The 18231-nt window shown below is 46.0% G+C and overlaps 1 protein-coding gene across 1 annotated transcript in view; it reads right to left on the bottom strand.

Moving 5' to 3' along the window:
• Window positions 1-15517, bottom strand: part of RAB4B (RAB4B, member RAS oncogene family) — a 54830-nt gene extending 39313 nt beyond the window's left edge. The window contains exons 1-3 of the mRNA XM_077482174.1: window positions 15350-15517; window positions 7031-7111; window positions 1670-1784 (exon numbers count right to left, since the gene is read on the bottom strand). Coding sequence (XP_077338300.1) covers window positions 1670-1784; window positions 7031-7111; window positions 15350-15365 — 212 coding nt within the window. The 5' untranslated portion in view covers window positions 15366-15517. The remainder of the gene's footprint in view (window positions 1-1669; window positions 1785-7030; window positions 7112-15349) is intronic.
• Window positions 15518-18231: the final 2714 nt, after the last annotated feature.

Raw genomic sequence — 18231 nt, forward strand, 5'->3', positions numbered from 1 at the left:
AGTGGTCTAACAGGCCAGGTTTGCAAGATAACTGAAATACATCACAGGTGACATCATTTGCTGCTCGGTGATTGCAGTATTCTAGTCTGCATCTCCCCAAGGTAATACATAAAACCTGGCCTGTTAGTGGGCCCTGAGGACAGGGTTGATGAGCACAGACCTGGCCTGTTAGTGGGCCCTGAGGACAGGGTTGATGAGCACAGACCTGGCCTGTTAGTGGGCCCTGAGGACAGGGTTGATGAGCACTGCCCTAGAGAATAAATAGTAAAATCGCAAATCAACCTTTTCAAGTGTAGTCGCCCCTGACGGGTGCATTTACGTTGTACATGCGGCAGTGGAGGGGGCTCACATTTTTTTTTAGTAGGGTGGATTTTTTTTTATGGTTGAGTGTAACTTACATTTTTTTTTTTTTTTTATAATGAATTTTTTTTTCCCCCCCATCAAAAAGGCCCCCCCATGTGATTTTTTTTTTTTTGGTGACAGGTTCTCTTTAACCCCTTCCCGACCAGCCGCCGCAGTTATACTGCAGCAGGATTGCTCCCCCGCGTGAGCCGTCATAGCTGTACATCGGCTCTTTAAGACGCTGTAGCAGGCGAGCACCCACAGCGTGTCCTCGGAGCCAACACGTGTGCCCAGCACCCGCGATGACCGCCGGGTACCCGCGATCGCCCGTGACAGAGCAAGAACCGAGCTCTGTGTGTGTAAACACACAAATCCTGGTTCTGTCAGGGAAGAGGAGACAGACTTAGGCTTGATTCACACCTATGCAGTTTTAGTGCTTTTTGCAGATTTGCACTACAGTCCATTTAACATGGTTTCCTATGGGACACGTTCTATAGTGCAAATCTGCAGAAAGCACTAAATGCATAGGTGAGAATCCAGCCCAAGTAGGAACAACTTCTCCTCTAGACAGCCACATTCCCCTCAGAACACATCTAGGGAACACATTTAACCTCTTGATCGCCCCCTAGTGTTAACCCTTTCCCTGCCAGTGACATTTATACACTAATCAGTGGCTATTATTAGCTCTGATCGCTGTATAAAATGTCACTGGTCTGAAAAAAGTGTCAGCATTCCATGTGTCCATCGCAATGCTGCAGTCCCGATAAAAAATAAATAAATAAATAATAATAATTAAAAAAAAACACATTTATATAACTTTTTTTTAAAAATGCCATAAATCTTTTTTTGTTTAAAGCGCACAAGATAAAAACTGCAGAGGTAATCAAATACCACCAAAAGAAAGCTCTATTTGTGGGGAAAAAAGGACAATTTTGTTTGGGTGCAACATCGCACGAACGCGCAAATATCAGTTAAAGCAACGCAATGCCGTATAGCAAAAAATGGCCTGGTCGAGAAGGGGGTAAATTCTTCGGAGGCTGAAGTGGTTAAATGGAGACATCCAGGGTCTAAAAAGGCGGGGGTTCCTGTTTTGATGGGATATGAAAGAAATCCAGCGCCACCAGGGGCGCCAAACTGCTTTCATCTGACAGCCAGAAGCCGACTTGTCAGACTTACCCACACACACCGTCAGATCCATACGGATCCGGCAGCGAAAGGGATAAAAAGGGGAACCTAAAGCTCTTCACAGCAAAACACAACAATGTTTTTTTTTCAAAGGATGATCTAAAATGAAACAACCAGATCCTAGATGGCACCCGAATCCTACCTAAACCTTTCTTGTCCAGCTGTATCCCAGATCTGGAGTTTCACCGATTTACCACCAACATTCACGATCCTGGATCCAAACTCCACACCGATTGTATGATTGGAATCTTGTTTAACTGGAAGAAATGAAGACACGTTGGTTGTTATTCTTTACCCACTTGCCCCCCACCAATGCACATTTAAAAACTGCGGTTGGGTGGACGTGGTATCTGGAGCGCTGTTTTGAAACCCCTTTATTTTACAAAGAAGGATTTTATCATTGGAGGGGTCCCAAGAAGGTAAGTAGCTGCAGCTCACTCTAGTGACTTGTATGCCGACACCTTCACATCTCTTAAATTGCACAATTACCACTGTATGTGACCCATACATTATATATTAACCCCTTCCTCTCTGTGTATGATCTCTAAGTAACAATGTGCTCTATCTAGTGCACCATCTCCAATTAACCACTTTCATACCAGTGTGTATCTTCAATTCTTTCACTGGTGCTGTACTTATATCTAATCAGTGTCTAAGTAGCCTGTAATAGCAGTGCCCCCACCCCCCGCGCACAAGTGTCACTTTTGAGGAGCAGGGGGGGGGGGCTTGGAACAGGTAACAGCTGGGTGCCCGTAGGGAAGATGCTGGCTCCAGGGCCTGAAGACAGTAGGTGAGACCAACTGGGGTGAGCACACCCCTGGATCATGGGACAGGTGAGTGGCTGTTTTTTTTTTTTTTTTTTAAGTCAGCAGCTACAGTTTTTGTAGCTACTGACTTTCAATTTTTTCCGCAGGTGGCTTGAACTACTTTATATACTTTGTTAGGAGACTGAAAGAGGAAGTAAACCCTCATGGGTTTACTTCCTCTTTGTTTCTCTGCAAAGCATAATGGGCTACTGTGCATCGCATAGTAGCCCATTATGTGTCACTTACCTGACAGGAGCCAGTGATACCCCCGATTTCCTCGCCGGCTGGAAGCGTCCATCTTCCTTCTGGGGTCGCGGACTCCGGCTCTGTGACTGGCCCGAGTCACGTGACGTCACTCCTGCCCATGCGAGCGGGAGCCGCCAGTCACAACAACATGTCCTTTAATGAAAACGACACACCATAACCCTTCTAAAGTGCGCATGCACCAAATACATTGGCGCATGCGCAGAAGGAATCCTTGTACGGGGGATTGTAAATATTTTTACAGCACCTACAGGTAAGCCTTAATCTAGGCTTACCTGTAGGTGAAAGTGTATTGCAAGGGTTTACAACCACTTTATGGCTGTGTGAAAAGAGCACGATAGTGCCTGCGTACTCCAGCCTCTGACGAAGCCTTGTCTTGTGGGTGTAACGCGTAATGTGGAGGAAGGTGCATGTCGTCATTGCACTAACCGGAAGCTGCTGTGTGAATCAGTGTGGCTTAATCGCTGTGCTTTGCTTGACTTATCCATTAAAAAAAGGGAAGTATGTTTTTTTTTGTATTCATACTTACCTAGGTGGATGCAGGGCCACAGTTTGGAGACCCCTGCTGAATGTGTATGATCATCCTTACCATTTGCCACCACTCTGAAGTCTGCCTTGTGCTGAGAAGTGCAGGGGATGCCTCCCTGGCTGCGGATTAACCCGTTCTCAAGGTGAACCCGATGTGACCTTTTATAATCTTAAGATCCTTCTCAATTCTGTCCTCCTGGGTAATAGGTCGGTTCACCATGTCCAGTCTTGTCTCACTTATCAGAGAAGTGGATTACAGAGTTATTTGAGCACAAGAAGTGGACTTTTGGAGCACACTGATGTTTATATAATTGAATTGTACCTTGATCATGATGAGCTGCAGCTGTGTTCTGTACATAATGTTATTTAACTGCACAGGAACATTCACTAAATCAGTGATTCTCAACCAGGGTTCCGTGGAACCCTAGGGATACTCCAAAGGTTGCTAGAGGTTCCTACAGCATTGGGCAATTTCTGCCTCTCAGATGAGTTCCCACTGACACCATTGATCTTTTTAGCTATCGGTAAGGATGTAATTCTTCCCAATGACCAAAAGTTTAAGGAACATTCTTCCCACTGACATCACACTAATGTATCACGAGTTGTAGATCTCTAATTTTTAGCAGGGGTTCCCCGAGATCGGAGAACTATTTCAAGGGTTCCTCTGTGTTGAAAAGGTTGAGAAAGGCTGCACTAAATGATACTTTTTTGGACCCTTTAAAGGGGTTGTAAAGCTTTGTTTTTTTATTTTCTAAATAGGTTCCTTTAAGCTAGTGCATTGTTGGTTCACTTACCTTTTTCTTCAATTTCCTTTCCAAATATTTTTTTCTTTGTCTGAATTTCTCACTTCCCGTTTCTCCTCAGTAAACTTCACACCATCATCCGAGCGGTGTTTAGTGAGGATGCACTGAAATTTCGGCCGTCGGAACATATCGGCCGAAATTGGCCTTTTCGGCAATTTGCCGAAAGAAAATTCTTGCCGATAGTGGTGCCAAAAATGGGGCGGAGCCCCGCCCCTGGTGCCGCCCATTACAGAGGTATCATTCTGGAGTGCTGCCATGCTTTGTGGGAGAAACTGTGCAGAGCAGCTTTGCCTCCCAGCTCCGCCTCCCGACATCTCGCTCCGAGTTTCTCCTGTACAGTATGTTAAGTGCGGCCGGTATACAGATTTATTGGAGGCATTGGCTGTGGAGCTTGCTCCCCTCCTCCCATCACTCAGCACTGTGCGTGGCAATCAAGTGATAGAAGTCCCTGCATGTGGGAGGATTCTGACATCTGACCCCATCCCTACTCCTGTCTTCTGTCCCTGTGCCGTGCCACGTGATCCTCTCCTGTTCCACTGCCCAGTGCCTCTGTATGGCCGGAATGTGCTTTGTAGAAGGTAAATGAAGTACGGTAATCTTTCCGGAATCACACACCGATAACTCCTCACACCCATCACTTTTCTTCTCTCTCATTGCTTGTCCAGCTCTCACTTCATCCTCAGTATTCCCTGGTCCACAATCTTTTCATATACCAGTCTTCTTAACCCCCTGTATGATCTGCTCTGCAACTGTCAGCCTCAGAATCCTGTCAGCTTTCCATTCATTCTTCATTGCTCCTTCATTCTGCCAAAACTTTTTTTTTTCTTTACTTCACTGCAGGGACATAACTACAGTGGTCACCATTGCAATCCAGCCTGAGAGGAGGGGCGGCATACAGAGGAACCAATGCCTTCCATGTTTTTCCTGCAAGAAGGTGAGCAGGAAAAGTGGGCATTCAGCAGCTCCAGGAAGAACATGGAGGGTATTGGTTTCTCTGTATGCCACCCCTCCTCTCCAGCTTTTTTCTGCTGCCCTTGGGCCCCTCAGGTCTCTCCTGGCCCTTCTGTGATCTTGCCCAGCACAACTTCTCTGCCCCCCTACTGTTCTCGGTCCCCCCGTACTCTTTTCCAATCCCCCCCCCCCGGTACTCTACCCTTCCCTGGTCCCCCTGTACTCTACCCTTCCCTGGTCCCCCTGTACTCTACCCTTCCCTGGTCCCCCCGCTGTTCTCCTTTACTCTGCCATTCTCCTGTCACCCTGTACTGTCTCCTGCCCACCCCCCCCCACCTCTGCCAGGTTCTCCCCCTCCCATCTCCCACAGCTGCTGTGGGGAATATGTCAGGATGGAGAGCAGGGAAGGCTTTCCTGCCAGAAATGACAGAGTAAGTTATCTGTACAAATCACTTAGTTTGTCCATTCCGAACTGTAGCATAATAAACTGTGTTTACAGACAACACAGTTTACTATGCTATCACACCCTTTTTTGCCGCGGTGCACTGCGCTTGCCACAGGTCAATCTCCCCCCTAAATGTCCATCATTCTCAACTTCACAAGTTGGGAGGTATGCACTGGTAGGCTGCTGGGCACTGGTGAGGCCCAGGCAGGCTGCAAATGATGGGCACTGGCAGGCTGCATTGATCTCCTGTACCACGTCCCCAGTCTCTGACCATCTCCTGTACCATGTCCCCAGTCTCTGACCATCTCCTGTATAAATTTTTTTTTTTTAAAACAGTCATTTTTGGCATCGGTCAGTTTCGGCCTAGTGTATTTTTCATTTTCGGTATTGGCACCAAAAAACCCATTCGGTGCACTCCTAGTGTTTAGTCAGCCAGAACAGCTTACGGAGGAGGAACAGGAAGTGAAAAATTCAGACAAAGAAAACAAAACAAACAAAAAAAAAACCATTTAGAGGGGAAATCGAAGGAAAAGGGAAGTGAACCAACAATGCACTAACTGAAAGGCACCTATTTAGAAAATAAAAAACGAACCTTTACAACCCCTTTAACAAAATGGCAAACCCTCAGTTTTTACACACCTTCAGCAGCTGATTTAAACCCTTACCGAGTATGCACCTTATTTATCTTTAATCCTTGCCTATGTTCCAGTTAAGCTGGTGCCATGACCCCTGCCCCCAGGTTTCCTGTTTCAGGGGGTGGCTCCTTTCTCAGCTCCCCCTTGGAGTCACACTTGCACGCAGGGACTAGAATTGTGTTTCTCTACATTGTGCATCAGTAGAAACACACAGCCCCATAGCCTAGCATGGCAATGTGCTCACCTGCTCATCCCTTCTGCAAGCTGCCTGGCTGGAGACTGCATTGCTCAGTTAACTATTTTCTGTGAGCATTGGAAGTTCAGAGAAGCAGCGCTGAGAGAGCAGTCGCCAGCAACATTAAAAGTTGTAAACTGCAAGTGCATGCTGGGGGGTAATCATTTTAGAGGCAGTAAAGTAATTTTTTGGACTTGTAGCTACAGGTATGCACTCTGAAGGAATAGTGTCGGACCTTCAGAGCTCCATGCCACAGCAGAGGGCTCCCTAGCGCATGCACGGGAGTAATGTCCTTGCTGCCCAGGACCCTCATACAGTCGGAGCCCACGATCCAGGAAGGAAGACCAGGGGAAGATGGAAGCCCTGTCAGTGGTGACAGTGCGGCGCTGGCACGCTGTAGGAAAGGGCTATACTTCAATGACATTACTAAAAGAACCTGCCCACACCCTGACCCAACCCCCCATTAAGGCAGCAAGCATGGGGATCTTCTCCCCGCACCCACTGTCACAATTTAAAAAATGCGTTGCCGTTCGGGTTCCACCCCACACAGGTATGGCATTTCCATCACAGAGTTCTGTGAATGAACTACAAGTAACATCTCCCACCTTTAGTGTCCCTTTAATATCCTTTTAAGCCATCCCATAATGTTGCTTTCCCCATTGACCCAACCTAATCCTCACTGTTTCAGAGCAGGCAGATTTATTTTTGGCCATTTAAAAAAGTAGATCCTCAGATAAAAAAACAGTATTAGGTTATGACAGCATTTGCCATCACTAGAGCATAATCTTAACACAATACTAAATCTATGACCAAAGTAAATGATTGTGAATACTTACATTTGCTCTCAATGAACTGGTGCAGGAGGCAGGACTTCCCTGTTCCTGCACTGCCAATGACCAGGAACTTGAATAGAAAGTCTGAAAAAAAAAACAAAAAAAAACACACACCAATGACAGGCAGTCCAACAAGGGAATTCTCTTTGGTCGTTTTTCAGATCAACATGTAAAAGATGTGCATACTGTGCATTGATACAAGCCGATGGCTGAATCATTGAGTTATATAGGACCTAGTTGGCACCTGAGATTAGGAGCACCAAAGACTAGTGGGCCACCGTTTGCTAGGAGATTGAAGGCTGTGTGAAAAGAGCATGATTGTGCCTGCATACTCCAGCCTCTGATGAAGCCTTGTCTTGTGGGCGTAACGCGTAATGTGGAGAAGGTGCATGTCATTTTAACACTACCCAGAAGCTGCTGTGTGAGTCAGTGTGGATTAATCACTGTGCTTTGCTTGACTTATCCATTAAAAGAGAAGTTTTTTTGATCCATACTTACCTAGGTGGATACAGCATTGGTACATCTGTACCCCGGCACCTCTAACAGAGAGCCGAGCGATCAAACACAGCCGATCGCATGGCTTTCAAAGCTCTGTGAGCCCTCTGCTAATGTCTTGGTGGTTACGATCCTTATTAATTAGTATTAGACATTTGTTTAACATGATGTTTGCAGGAAAAAGTTAAAAAAAAAATTAAAAAAAAAAAAAAAAAAAAAAAAAAAAAAAAAAAATCGCAGGACAAGTCGCACCCTATTGTCTGCATTGGAATCGGTCAAGATTGTGTGAGTAGTTCCTGCACTACTTTTTGAAAGTTCAGGTCCTCCAAGTAGCACTACTTTGAAATCAAGCTACTTTTAGTGAAGTAGCGCAATTTCTATGTCGCGATTGGTGTGACCGGGGGGGGGGCTAAGTGTTGGATAGAATAAGGTAATGGGGGAGGGGTGGGCATTGTACAAATATAATTTATCATTTCTGTATCACCTTTATTTTAAAACAATAAAGAAGAAGCATTTGGAAGGATTAGTAAATAAATACACTATTAGGAAATAGAAAGTACTATGTATAAAATAAAGAACATAAGGAAACACCATAGAGCGACTGAAGCTAGTAGTACAGAAGCTAGTCGAGAGATCGACCTCTGTACAACCAGCCAGACCCTGTCCATAGATGGATCGCAATTCGGCCGGTCCCTGTTGAACCCGTACAACCAGCTTTATGGAAAATTGTTCGATCGCTGCCGCCAGCTAAAGCCCGGGGGTGCTGGTGAATGCATTCTGGTAGCAACTAGAAGTGTGTTGGGGAAACGGTTTCATTTTCTTTTGTTCTACCCGCTGGTTAAAGGAAAGAAAATGAATCATGTACGGCCTGCCTATGAATACATTTGTGGTGATAAAAGACGTACAAAGCTAAAAAGAACCGCTATAGACCACAAGCCTCAGAGCACATCCTGTAGAAGTAATAGATATCAAAAGTAAGCCAACAACAAATCACAAACTTTATATATTACCAACATTGGGGGCAACCCGTTTCCTGCGGGTCCCATTCCTGGACCTCTCATTGAGGACTCAGGGCTGTATATTTGGCCATATGGAGTAAAATACTCATCGTGGTTCCCCCCGCTGTATTTTTACCCATAAACCCGCATTACAAAAAATTCATTTAAAAAATGCCGTGCATAGCTATATATATGGGTGTAAACAATGGCACTTGGGGGTTACATGCATGTATTTTTCAAAAGGTTACATTTTATTTGTTGACAAATACACCCCGTGCGTTACAAATGCGAGTGCCGGCGCTTTCTCATGCATAGCCGTCCGGTGCATTTTTGTAATCAGGCCTATGGGTTAAAAATACGCTGCAGCTCACATAAGCCACAACAGGAAGCATACACTATATTGTTAAAATTATTGGGGTGTGTGTGTGTAAAAAATATATATATACACATATACACACACACATACACACACCGCCCCCATCTACATCACCAACCTCATCTGCAGATATTGCCCAAATCGTCCCCTCCGCACCTCTGAGGACCTCCTGCTCTCTAGCTCCCTTGTTACCTCCTCCCATTCTCGCCTTCAGGACTTCTCCAAAGCCTCTCCCATCCTCTGGAACTCCCTGCCCTAGTATATCCGATCAGATCCTAACCTGTCCACATTTAGGCGATCCCTGAAAACGTATTTATTCAGGGAAGCCTATCCCACACCCACCTAACTGTCCCCCAATCCACCCCCATCAAATTATACCCCACATCTATTACCTTTTGTACCACCACCCCCTCCCTTTAGAATGTAAGCTCTATGAGCCGGGCCCTCCTGTACTTTTAGTATTGTCCCATATATATATATATATATATATATATATATACACACACACACACACATATATATACACATACATACACACACACACACACAAACACAAACTTTAAAGGCACCCTTTGCAGCTATAACAGCTTCAACTCTTCTGGGAAGGCTGTCCACAAGGTTTAGGAGTGTATTTATGGGAATGCTTGACCATTCTTCCAGAAGCGCATTTGTGAGGTCAGGCACTGATGTTGGATGAGAAGGCCTGGCTTGAAGTCTCCGCTGTAATTCATCTCAAAAGGTGTTCCGTCGGGTTGAGGTCAGGACCCTGTGCAGTCCAATCAAGTTCTTCCACCCCAAACTCGCTCATCCATGTCTTTATGGACCTTGCTTTGTGCACTGGTCCAAATCATTTGGTTGGGGGGGGGGGGGGGGGGGGGTGATTATGGTGTGGGCTTGTTTTTCAGGGGTTGGACTTGGCCCCTTAGTTCCAGTGAAGGGAACTCTTCCGGACTGCCCACCGCACATATACTGTGGCAGGGCGGCCCCAGCTGTACAAACTACGTACCTGTGCGTCTTTTTGTGCATGAGATAATGTGGGCGCACACGCAGGTCTGGCAGGCTCGATGTCCGCCGGCAATTGCTCCACAGAGAGGCAGAACGGGGATCCCTGTTCTAAAAGGGGCACAACACTGAGATCGGCTGTTCCTATTGATCAGAAACAGTGATCTCTGTGTTGTCCCAGTGAGCCCATCCCCCACACAATTAGAACACACACTGAGGGAACAGTTAACCCCTTGATCGCCCCCTCGAGTTAACCCCCTTCCCTGCCAGTGACATTTATACATTGATCAGTGCTCTTTGTTTAGCACTGATCACTGTATTGGTGTCACTGGTCCCCACAAAGTGTCACTTGGGGTCAGATTTGTGCACTGCGAATATTGCAATCCAGAAAAAAAAATATATATATCAATAATAATTCCCAGATAGCTGCCATTACCAGTAAAAACAATTAAAAGTTTCTAACTCTATCCCCTATGTTGTAGACACTATAACTTTTGCACAAACCAGTCAATATACGCTTATAGGGATTTTACCAAAAATATGTAGCAGAATACATACTGGCCTAAACGGTAAAACGGGTGGTTAAGGTGTTGGCATACCAAGACATTTTTTAGACAATTTCAAGCTCCTAACTTTGTAGGAACAGTTTGGGGATGGCCCCTTCCTGTTCCAACATGACTGGACACCAGTGCACAAAGCAAGGTCCATAAAGACATGGATGAGCGAGTTTGGGGTGGAGGAACTTGACTGGCCTGCACAGAGTCCTGACCTCAACCTGATAGCCTTCTCATACAACATCAGTGCCTGGCATCATAAATGCGCTTCTGGAAGAATGGTCAAACATTCCCATAGACACACTCCTAAACCTTGTAGACAGCATTCCCAGAAGAGTTGAAGCTGTTATAGCGGCAAAGGGTGGGACGACTCAATATTGAACCCTACGGACTAAGACGCCATTAAAGTTCATGTGTGTAAAGGTAGGTGTCCCAATACTTTTGACAATATGGTGTATTTTATTCTGTACGCCTTATATAAGACCGAGTGCCAAAGCCCTGAAGTCTCATTCATACGTCAGGTTTCAAACCTCAGGCGTGAACACAGAAAAATGCATGACCACCTAAAAACATTCTAACATCTTGCCGGGATTACGGCTCTGTGTAGGTTGTGCATGTTGCAGCACGATGTATTTTCTTCTAACACACTGCAATCCAGCACACTGGTGGGATCATAATATGCTCATATTCCGCCCCTCCCCCAACTTTTTCATGAAGATCAATAACACGAGTATCCTTCCCCACCCTCATACCAGGGAGCTCGCTGGACTCGGATCTCTCCTTTCAGCCTCATATACAATCACTATCCAAATCTTCTTCCCACCCAACATTCCATAAGGTCCTGTTCACACCAGGCGATTTGGGATCGTGGGCAGAGATTGACCGCAATTTCAAATCGCACTACAATAGTTGAAAAACGCACTGGGCGTGTTTGGGTGCCAACACAAAATTTATACTAACCTAGGTACATGCAGCATTGATTTGATGCATCTGTCCCCCGCTGGCTCGGTAGTTAGAAACTGAGCGATCAAAGACCGCTGATCACTCAGTTCTCCCCTCCACTCTGAGCAGAGAGCTGTGACTGTACACTTCCAGTCCCATAACCGGAACACAGAAGAGTCTACTGCAGCGCCCCTCATAGCAAGCAATGTATTCCATCAATGAACACAAAGCTTCCTCTGATTGGCTGAGGCAGAGATTGTGACATCATTAGCCCGCCTCTCTAACTCAGAGGGAGCTTCATATATATTGCTTGCTCTAAGCGCCATGTAAATTGAATCCCCCCCCCCCCCCCCCCACAGTTAGAACACTTCCCTAGGACACACTTAACCCCTTGATTCCCCCCCCCCTCTAGTGTTTAACCCCTTCCCTGCCAGTGTCATTTACACAGTAATCAGTGCATTTTTATAGCACTGATCACTGTATGAATGCCAATGGCCCCAAAATGGTGTCAAAAGTGTTCATCATAATGCTGCAGTCACGATAAAAAACGCTGATCGCTGCCATTACCAATAAAAAATAAATAAATAAAATAATAAAAATGCTACAAATCTATCCCCTATTTTGTAGACTCTATAACTTTTGCGCAAACCAATCAATATGCGCTTATTGCGATTTTTTTACCCAAAATATGTATATATAAGATATGTATAAATAAGAACACAGCCTAAACTGAGGGGGAAAAAAAAGGAGTGTTTTTTTTATGTTTTTGGGGAATATTTAGTGTAACAAAAAGTTAAAAAAAAAAAAAAAAAAAAAATGTATGCTCTTATTTTTGTTTATAGTGCAAAAAATAAAAACCGCACAGGTGATCAAATACCATCAAGAGAAAGCTCTATATGCGGCTCTGTGGGCGGAGCCATGCACAGCCACGCTGAATATAAAGAACTCCATCTTTCCACACATATAGTTTGTTTGGGCCAAGCTGGCCCACAATGTGGTACGGTAAATCTTTTCTATTCAGCCCTCCCCCCCTAATATTTACCCGATCTCAATCCAGCGATATGCACTGGAGCCGAGGCTCTCTCCCTCCTCATTGGCTCAGATACAGCAATGGCTCCCGCTGCTGTCAATCAGAGCCAGTGATGAGGGAGCAGAGCTCACAGGGGACACAAAGAACAGGGTTCAGGAGAGAGAGCGCACACCACAAGTGCCCCCATAGCAAGGGGGGGACCCATAAAGAGGAGGATCAGGTATATGTGCAAAAAACATTGTATAGAGCCGTAACGTAAAACAGGTTTATTATTTTAATTAAACAAAAACACATTAGGATTCTTTCACGCGGGGCAGATGACAGCTCTGTCTCCACTCACTGTACAGTGACGAACAGAGTCCCGCCCTCCTCTATGGGGAGATCGGAAGAAAACCGACCGCCTGTCCGTTTTCATCCGATCCGCCAGACAGATGGAAAATAGGACCGCCATCCGTCTGGATTTGGCAGACAGGATCGGATTGGATAGCGGTGGGTGTCAGCAGATATGTCCTCACTGACATCCGCTGCTCCACAGGGGTGAGTGGAGGCTCCGATCCGGTCCGCCTGAAACACTGACAGACAGCCCTGATTGGACAGCCTGTGTTAAAGGGGCCTTATAATCACTTTAAAGCCCAACTCCGGGAAAGGTTGACAAACCTCCCTTACAGCGGGGCTGTGCCTGCATTGTAGGCGTTAAGGCGGAAAAAAAATAAAATAAAATTGTTACATTGCAGCTTTCCTATTTTATTTTTTTTTAGATGTGATGACTGCATTAGTTTTCCCTTTTAGACTTTCTTCTAAGTTGACTTGCTAAACATCTCTCATATATATATATATATATATATATATATCTCTTTGAGAAAAACTGGCTCAGGGCAAGGCTTCAAGAAACCGGCCGCCGTCACCCCTGAAGCACGTGGATGCCTGAACCTCCTGCACCCAGCAGTCCATGCAGACCGCTGTCATGGCTCAGAGGTTGCATCAACAGGAAACAAAATTGTGGCTTTCAAATGCTGGATGGAGGAGAATAAAAAATTAGAGAAGTATTAGTGACAAGAAAATGTCTCACATAAGACCGAGATAGAGAATAGAGGAGGGTGGTGTGTGTGTGTGTGTGTGTGTGTGGGGGGGGGGGGGGGGTGACAAGGGAGCACAGAAGGATTGGCATTAAATGAGAGAACATCTGTACTGTCACTGCTCTGTGACCCCTCCAATCGTCTGTACTGTCACTGCTCTGTGACCCCTCCAATCGTCTGTACTGTCACTGCTCTGTGATCCCTCCAATCGTCTGTACTGTCACTGCTCTGTGATCCCTCCAATCGTCTGTACTGTCACTGCTCTGTGACCCCTCCAATCGTCTGTACTGTCACTGCTCTGTGACCCCCTCCAATCGTCTGTACCGTCACTGCTCTGTGACCCCTCCAATCGTCTGTACCGTCACTGCTCTGTGACCCCCTCCAATCGTCTGTACCGTCACTGCTCTGTGACCCCTCCAATAGTCTGTACTGTCACTGCTCTGTGACCCCTCCAATCGTCTGTACTGTCACTGCTCTGTGACCCCTCCAATAGTCTGTACTGTCACTGCTCTGTGACCCCTCCAATCGTCTGTACTGTCACTGCTCAGGGACGCCCTGTCCCCGCTGTCTCTGATCACTTCCTGAAACAATGCATCTTCCATTTCTCAGTAACTTGCCAACTACCTACAGACTTATTTGGCTACTGTGCAGGAATAGAGGATTCCACACAGTCTGTTTCTGACACTCCAGGAAGAATGTCATCTACATATAATATAATCCACACCGGAACACGTCATACCGACCACATCTACCAGCAAAACCCACAGACTCCACACTACCCCCCCATGTACCCTGCACTACCCACCACTGAGGACACCTGACAACTCCCACCCTCCATCACCAGCGTCATCTGTCACCTGCCATCAACTGTCACCCTTCATCTCCGACATTACATGTCAACTGCCACCCTCCATCACCTTCAGTTGTCAATCCACATACACTGTCACCTACCAAAGTGCACCCTCCATCACAACGACACCTGTCAACTGCCACCCACCCTCCATCCATCCATCCCTCACCAGCGTCATCTGCCAGCCGCCATCACCTGTCAACTCCCACCCTTCATCTCCAACATCACCTGTCAACTGCCACCCACCTTCCATCCATCCGTCACCAGCGTCATCTGTCATTCTCCATCACCGTTGGCAACTGTCACCCTCCATCCATCACCAGCGTCATCTGTCATTCTCCATCACCGTTGGCAACTGTCAGCCTCCATCACCAACGTCACCTGTCAACTGCCACCCTCCATCACCGACATCATCTGTCAACTGCCACCCACCTTCCATCCATTACCAGCGTCATCGGTCATTCTCCATCAGCCGTCAACTGCCATCCTCCATCACCATTGGCAACTGCCACCTTCCATCACCGACGTCAACTGCCACCTTCCATCACCGATGTCACCTGTCAACTGCCACCCACCTTCCATCCATCACCAGCGTCATCTGTCATTCTCCATCACCTGTCAACTGCCACCCTTCATCACCGTTGGCAACTGCCCCCCTCCATCACCGACACCACCTGTCAACTGCCACCCTACCATTACAGGCATCACCATCAACTGTCAACCCGTATCCACCTATCACCCTCCAGCACCAACTATCACCCCTCACAGATTACCATCCCCCACAATTCCATCACTGATATCATCTGTCACCCCACACAGTCTGCATCACTGACGTCACTGATCCCATCCTCCACCCCACAGCCCCCTATCACTGGAATGTCTCGTCACTCCAATCCCTCCATCCATCCACCGTCCTCCTCCCTGATGTCCCTTCACCTGTCTCCTCACCATCCCCCAACCTGCCAGTCCTCCTTTCACCCTCAGCCGCCCTCCTCTCACCGTATGTCTCAGACATGTTTCCCCCGTGTACTCGGCTATCCAGGGCCCTCTCCTCCTCCTCCGGCCCCGGGGCCCGGCCTGTCTCTCGTCTTCCTCTAGCTCTCCTTGATGCACCAAGATGGCCGCTCCGGCTTCACGGCCAGCTCCTGCCCATACTACGTCCCCTGCGTCATGACGTCGCCTGCCCGAGCCCTGACTTGCGGTTGTCAATCTGCGCAGATTGTGCTGGCGGCCGATTGGAGGCGGCAGATTCCACAGACAAGCCGGGGCTGGCCGACCATAGACTTCACTCCAGGGGGTGTCATGTGACCTGAGCAGGGGGCGTGTACTAGTGTGTGTACTGTATAGTCTACTACTAATACCAATTCATTAGTATGGTGCTAGGTGATTGTATAATGTATGGCCATCCCTAAAGAGATTGAGATTGTACAATTGCATTGTATAGTGTATGGTGATCCCAAAGGAGATTGTGCTGTTAGATTGTATAATGTATGCAGATGCTGAAGGAGATTGTGCAATCAGATTGTATAATGTATGGTGATCCCAAAGGAGATTGTATAATCAGATTGCATCATGGCGATCCCTAAGGAGTTTTACAATCAGATTGTATAATGTATGGCGATTCCTAAGGAGATTGTACAATCAGATTGTATAATGTATGGCAATCCCTAAGGAGATTGTACAATCAGATTGCATACTTTCCAACTTTTTGGGAAGGGGATGAGGGACACCTATCAACAAAAGCATGCAGGCATAGGACACACCCCTTACCACTCCCCCTTAAAGGAGAATTGTACAAAAAAACAAGATTGGTTACAGTCACACATGTGCTTTTTTTTTTTTTACCACTACTATTCCTTTCTATTGGCTTTTGGAATTTACAAATGCAGCGATTTAGAAATTGGATGAAAGGTTTAGCACTGGAAAACACTTTTTGAAAGATAAAAAATGCATTTTATATACAATATATAAATCAGAAGAAAATGAGGGACAAATGAGGAGGAAAGAGGGACATTTCCCCAAATCAGGGACAGTCCCTTGAAATCAGGGACAGTTGGAGATTGTATAATGTATGGTGATCCCTAAGGAGATTTTACAAGCAGATTGTACAGTGTATGGCGATCCCTAAGGAGATTTTACAAGCAGATTGTACAGTGTATGGCGATCCCTAAGGCGATTGTACAATCCTTGTATAATGTATGGTCAGATTTGGTTGCCAATATCTTCTGCATGCTTCCCTAGATCTAGTCATGCCCATGCGGCCAATCCCACCAGGAAGCCATCACTGCACTGGACCAATCACATACCGCCCAGGCATTCCTGGCACTGCAGCTATGCATATACACATCCTTGTATGGGGGGCGGGCATTCCCCTGCACAGATGATTGGCTCGTTACAGGTGACGGGATTGGCTATGCAGGCTCCAAGAGTTTCACGGACATATGTTGGCCAGCAGGTTTTCAAATTTTCCACGGACAAATGACTGTTGTCGGATTTTCGTGTGTACACAAGTCCGTCGGACAAAAGTCCAAAGTATAAACACGCATGCTCGGAATCAAGGATGAGCCAGAAGCGGTCGGTCTTGTAAATATCGCTCGTAATGCAGAATTAACATTTGTGACGTGGCAAATTCTGAAATCTCCAAATGCAGCGCACAATTCTTTTCTTCTTTAATGGGATAATAATGAAGCTGCTTTGCTGGTGATACTGATGGAGTTATTGAAAATTAATTTTAAAAGGCTTTTATTTTCAAGTGATATCAAGAATAATATTATTATGCTTTTTCTTTTTTCTTTTTTTATTTTTTTTGGTGCAAGTTACCACAACACCATTATCCCGTAGTTTTTATGTTGGTGTCCCTTGTTAATTTTACATTGTATTTTTTTAAATGTAGCGGCCTACTCCCAAACTGTCATTTGAAGTAAAACACATAGCCAAGTATTAGTCTACACATTTTTTTTTTTTTTTTGTGCATTAAAAAAAGAAAACAAATAAAATTAGACATGCTATCTGCCAATAGAACTTAACCAAAAAGTGCATTTTATGCTTCCAAAAATATAGAAAATATATCAAATCAAATCATTATTCAATCAAAAAAATAGGATTTTTGTACTCACCATAAAATCCTTTTCTCTGAAGTTCATTGACGGACACAGCATCTTCATCTTGACTTTAGGGTTATATCGCCCCTTTAGGAGAGGACTAGGCAGGAAGTATTAAAAACAGCAACACTTGCACAGTACCGCCCCCTGCGGTCTTACTGGCTATAACCCCTCACACTGCATCCAGCAGCTCAGTTCGTTCAGCAGTACAAACATAAATAGGAGGGATGGGTGCTGTGTCCGTCAATGGACTTCAGAGAAAAAGATTTTACGGTGAGTATAAAAATCCTATTTTCTCTTTCGTTCATTGACGGACACAGCATCTTCATCTTGACCTTAAAGTGGTTGTAAACCCTTATAAACCACTTTGACCTACAGGTAAGCCTAGATTAAGGCTTACCTGTAGGTCCAAGCAATATCTCCTAAACCTATACGGTTTAGGAGATATTTGCCTGAAGACAGGCACCGCTGTCTACGGCGCATGCGCCGTAGACAGCGGCGCGCAGGCGCACTGAACGCGGCAGTTCCAAAAATGGAGCTGCCGCATTTGTCGACTCCCGTGCGCATGCGTGGGAGTGACGTCATCGCGGCTTCGCCGAATGACAGCGGCGGAGCTGCGAGACGCCACAAGCAAGATGGATGCGGCGGACTACAGGGGACAGCGCGACTTTGCTGGCTCCCGTGTCAGGTAAGTGACACATAATGGGCTACTATGCGATGCATAGTAGTCCATTATGCTTTACCTTTGCAGGGAAAAAAAGAGGAAGTAAACTCATCAGG

The sequence above is a fragment of the Lithobates pipiens genome, unplaced genomic scaffold, assembly GCF_037356315.1.
Source record: "Lithobates pipiens isolate NorthernLeopardFrog02 unplaced genomic scaffold, aLitPip1_a1.2 Scaffold_1, whole genome shotgun sequence".
Taxonomy (NCBI): domain Eukaryota; kingdom Metazoa; phylum Chordata; class Amphibia; order Anura; family Ranidae; genus Lithobates; species Lithobates pipiens.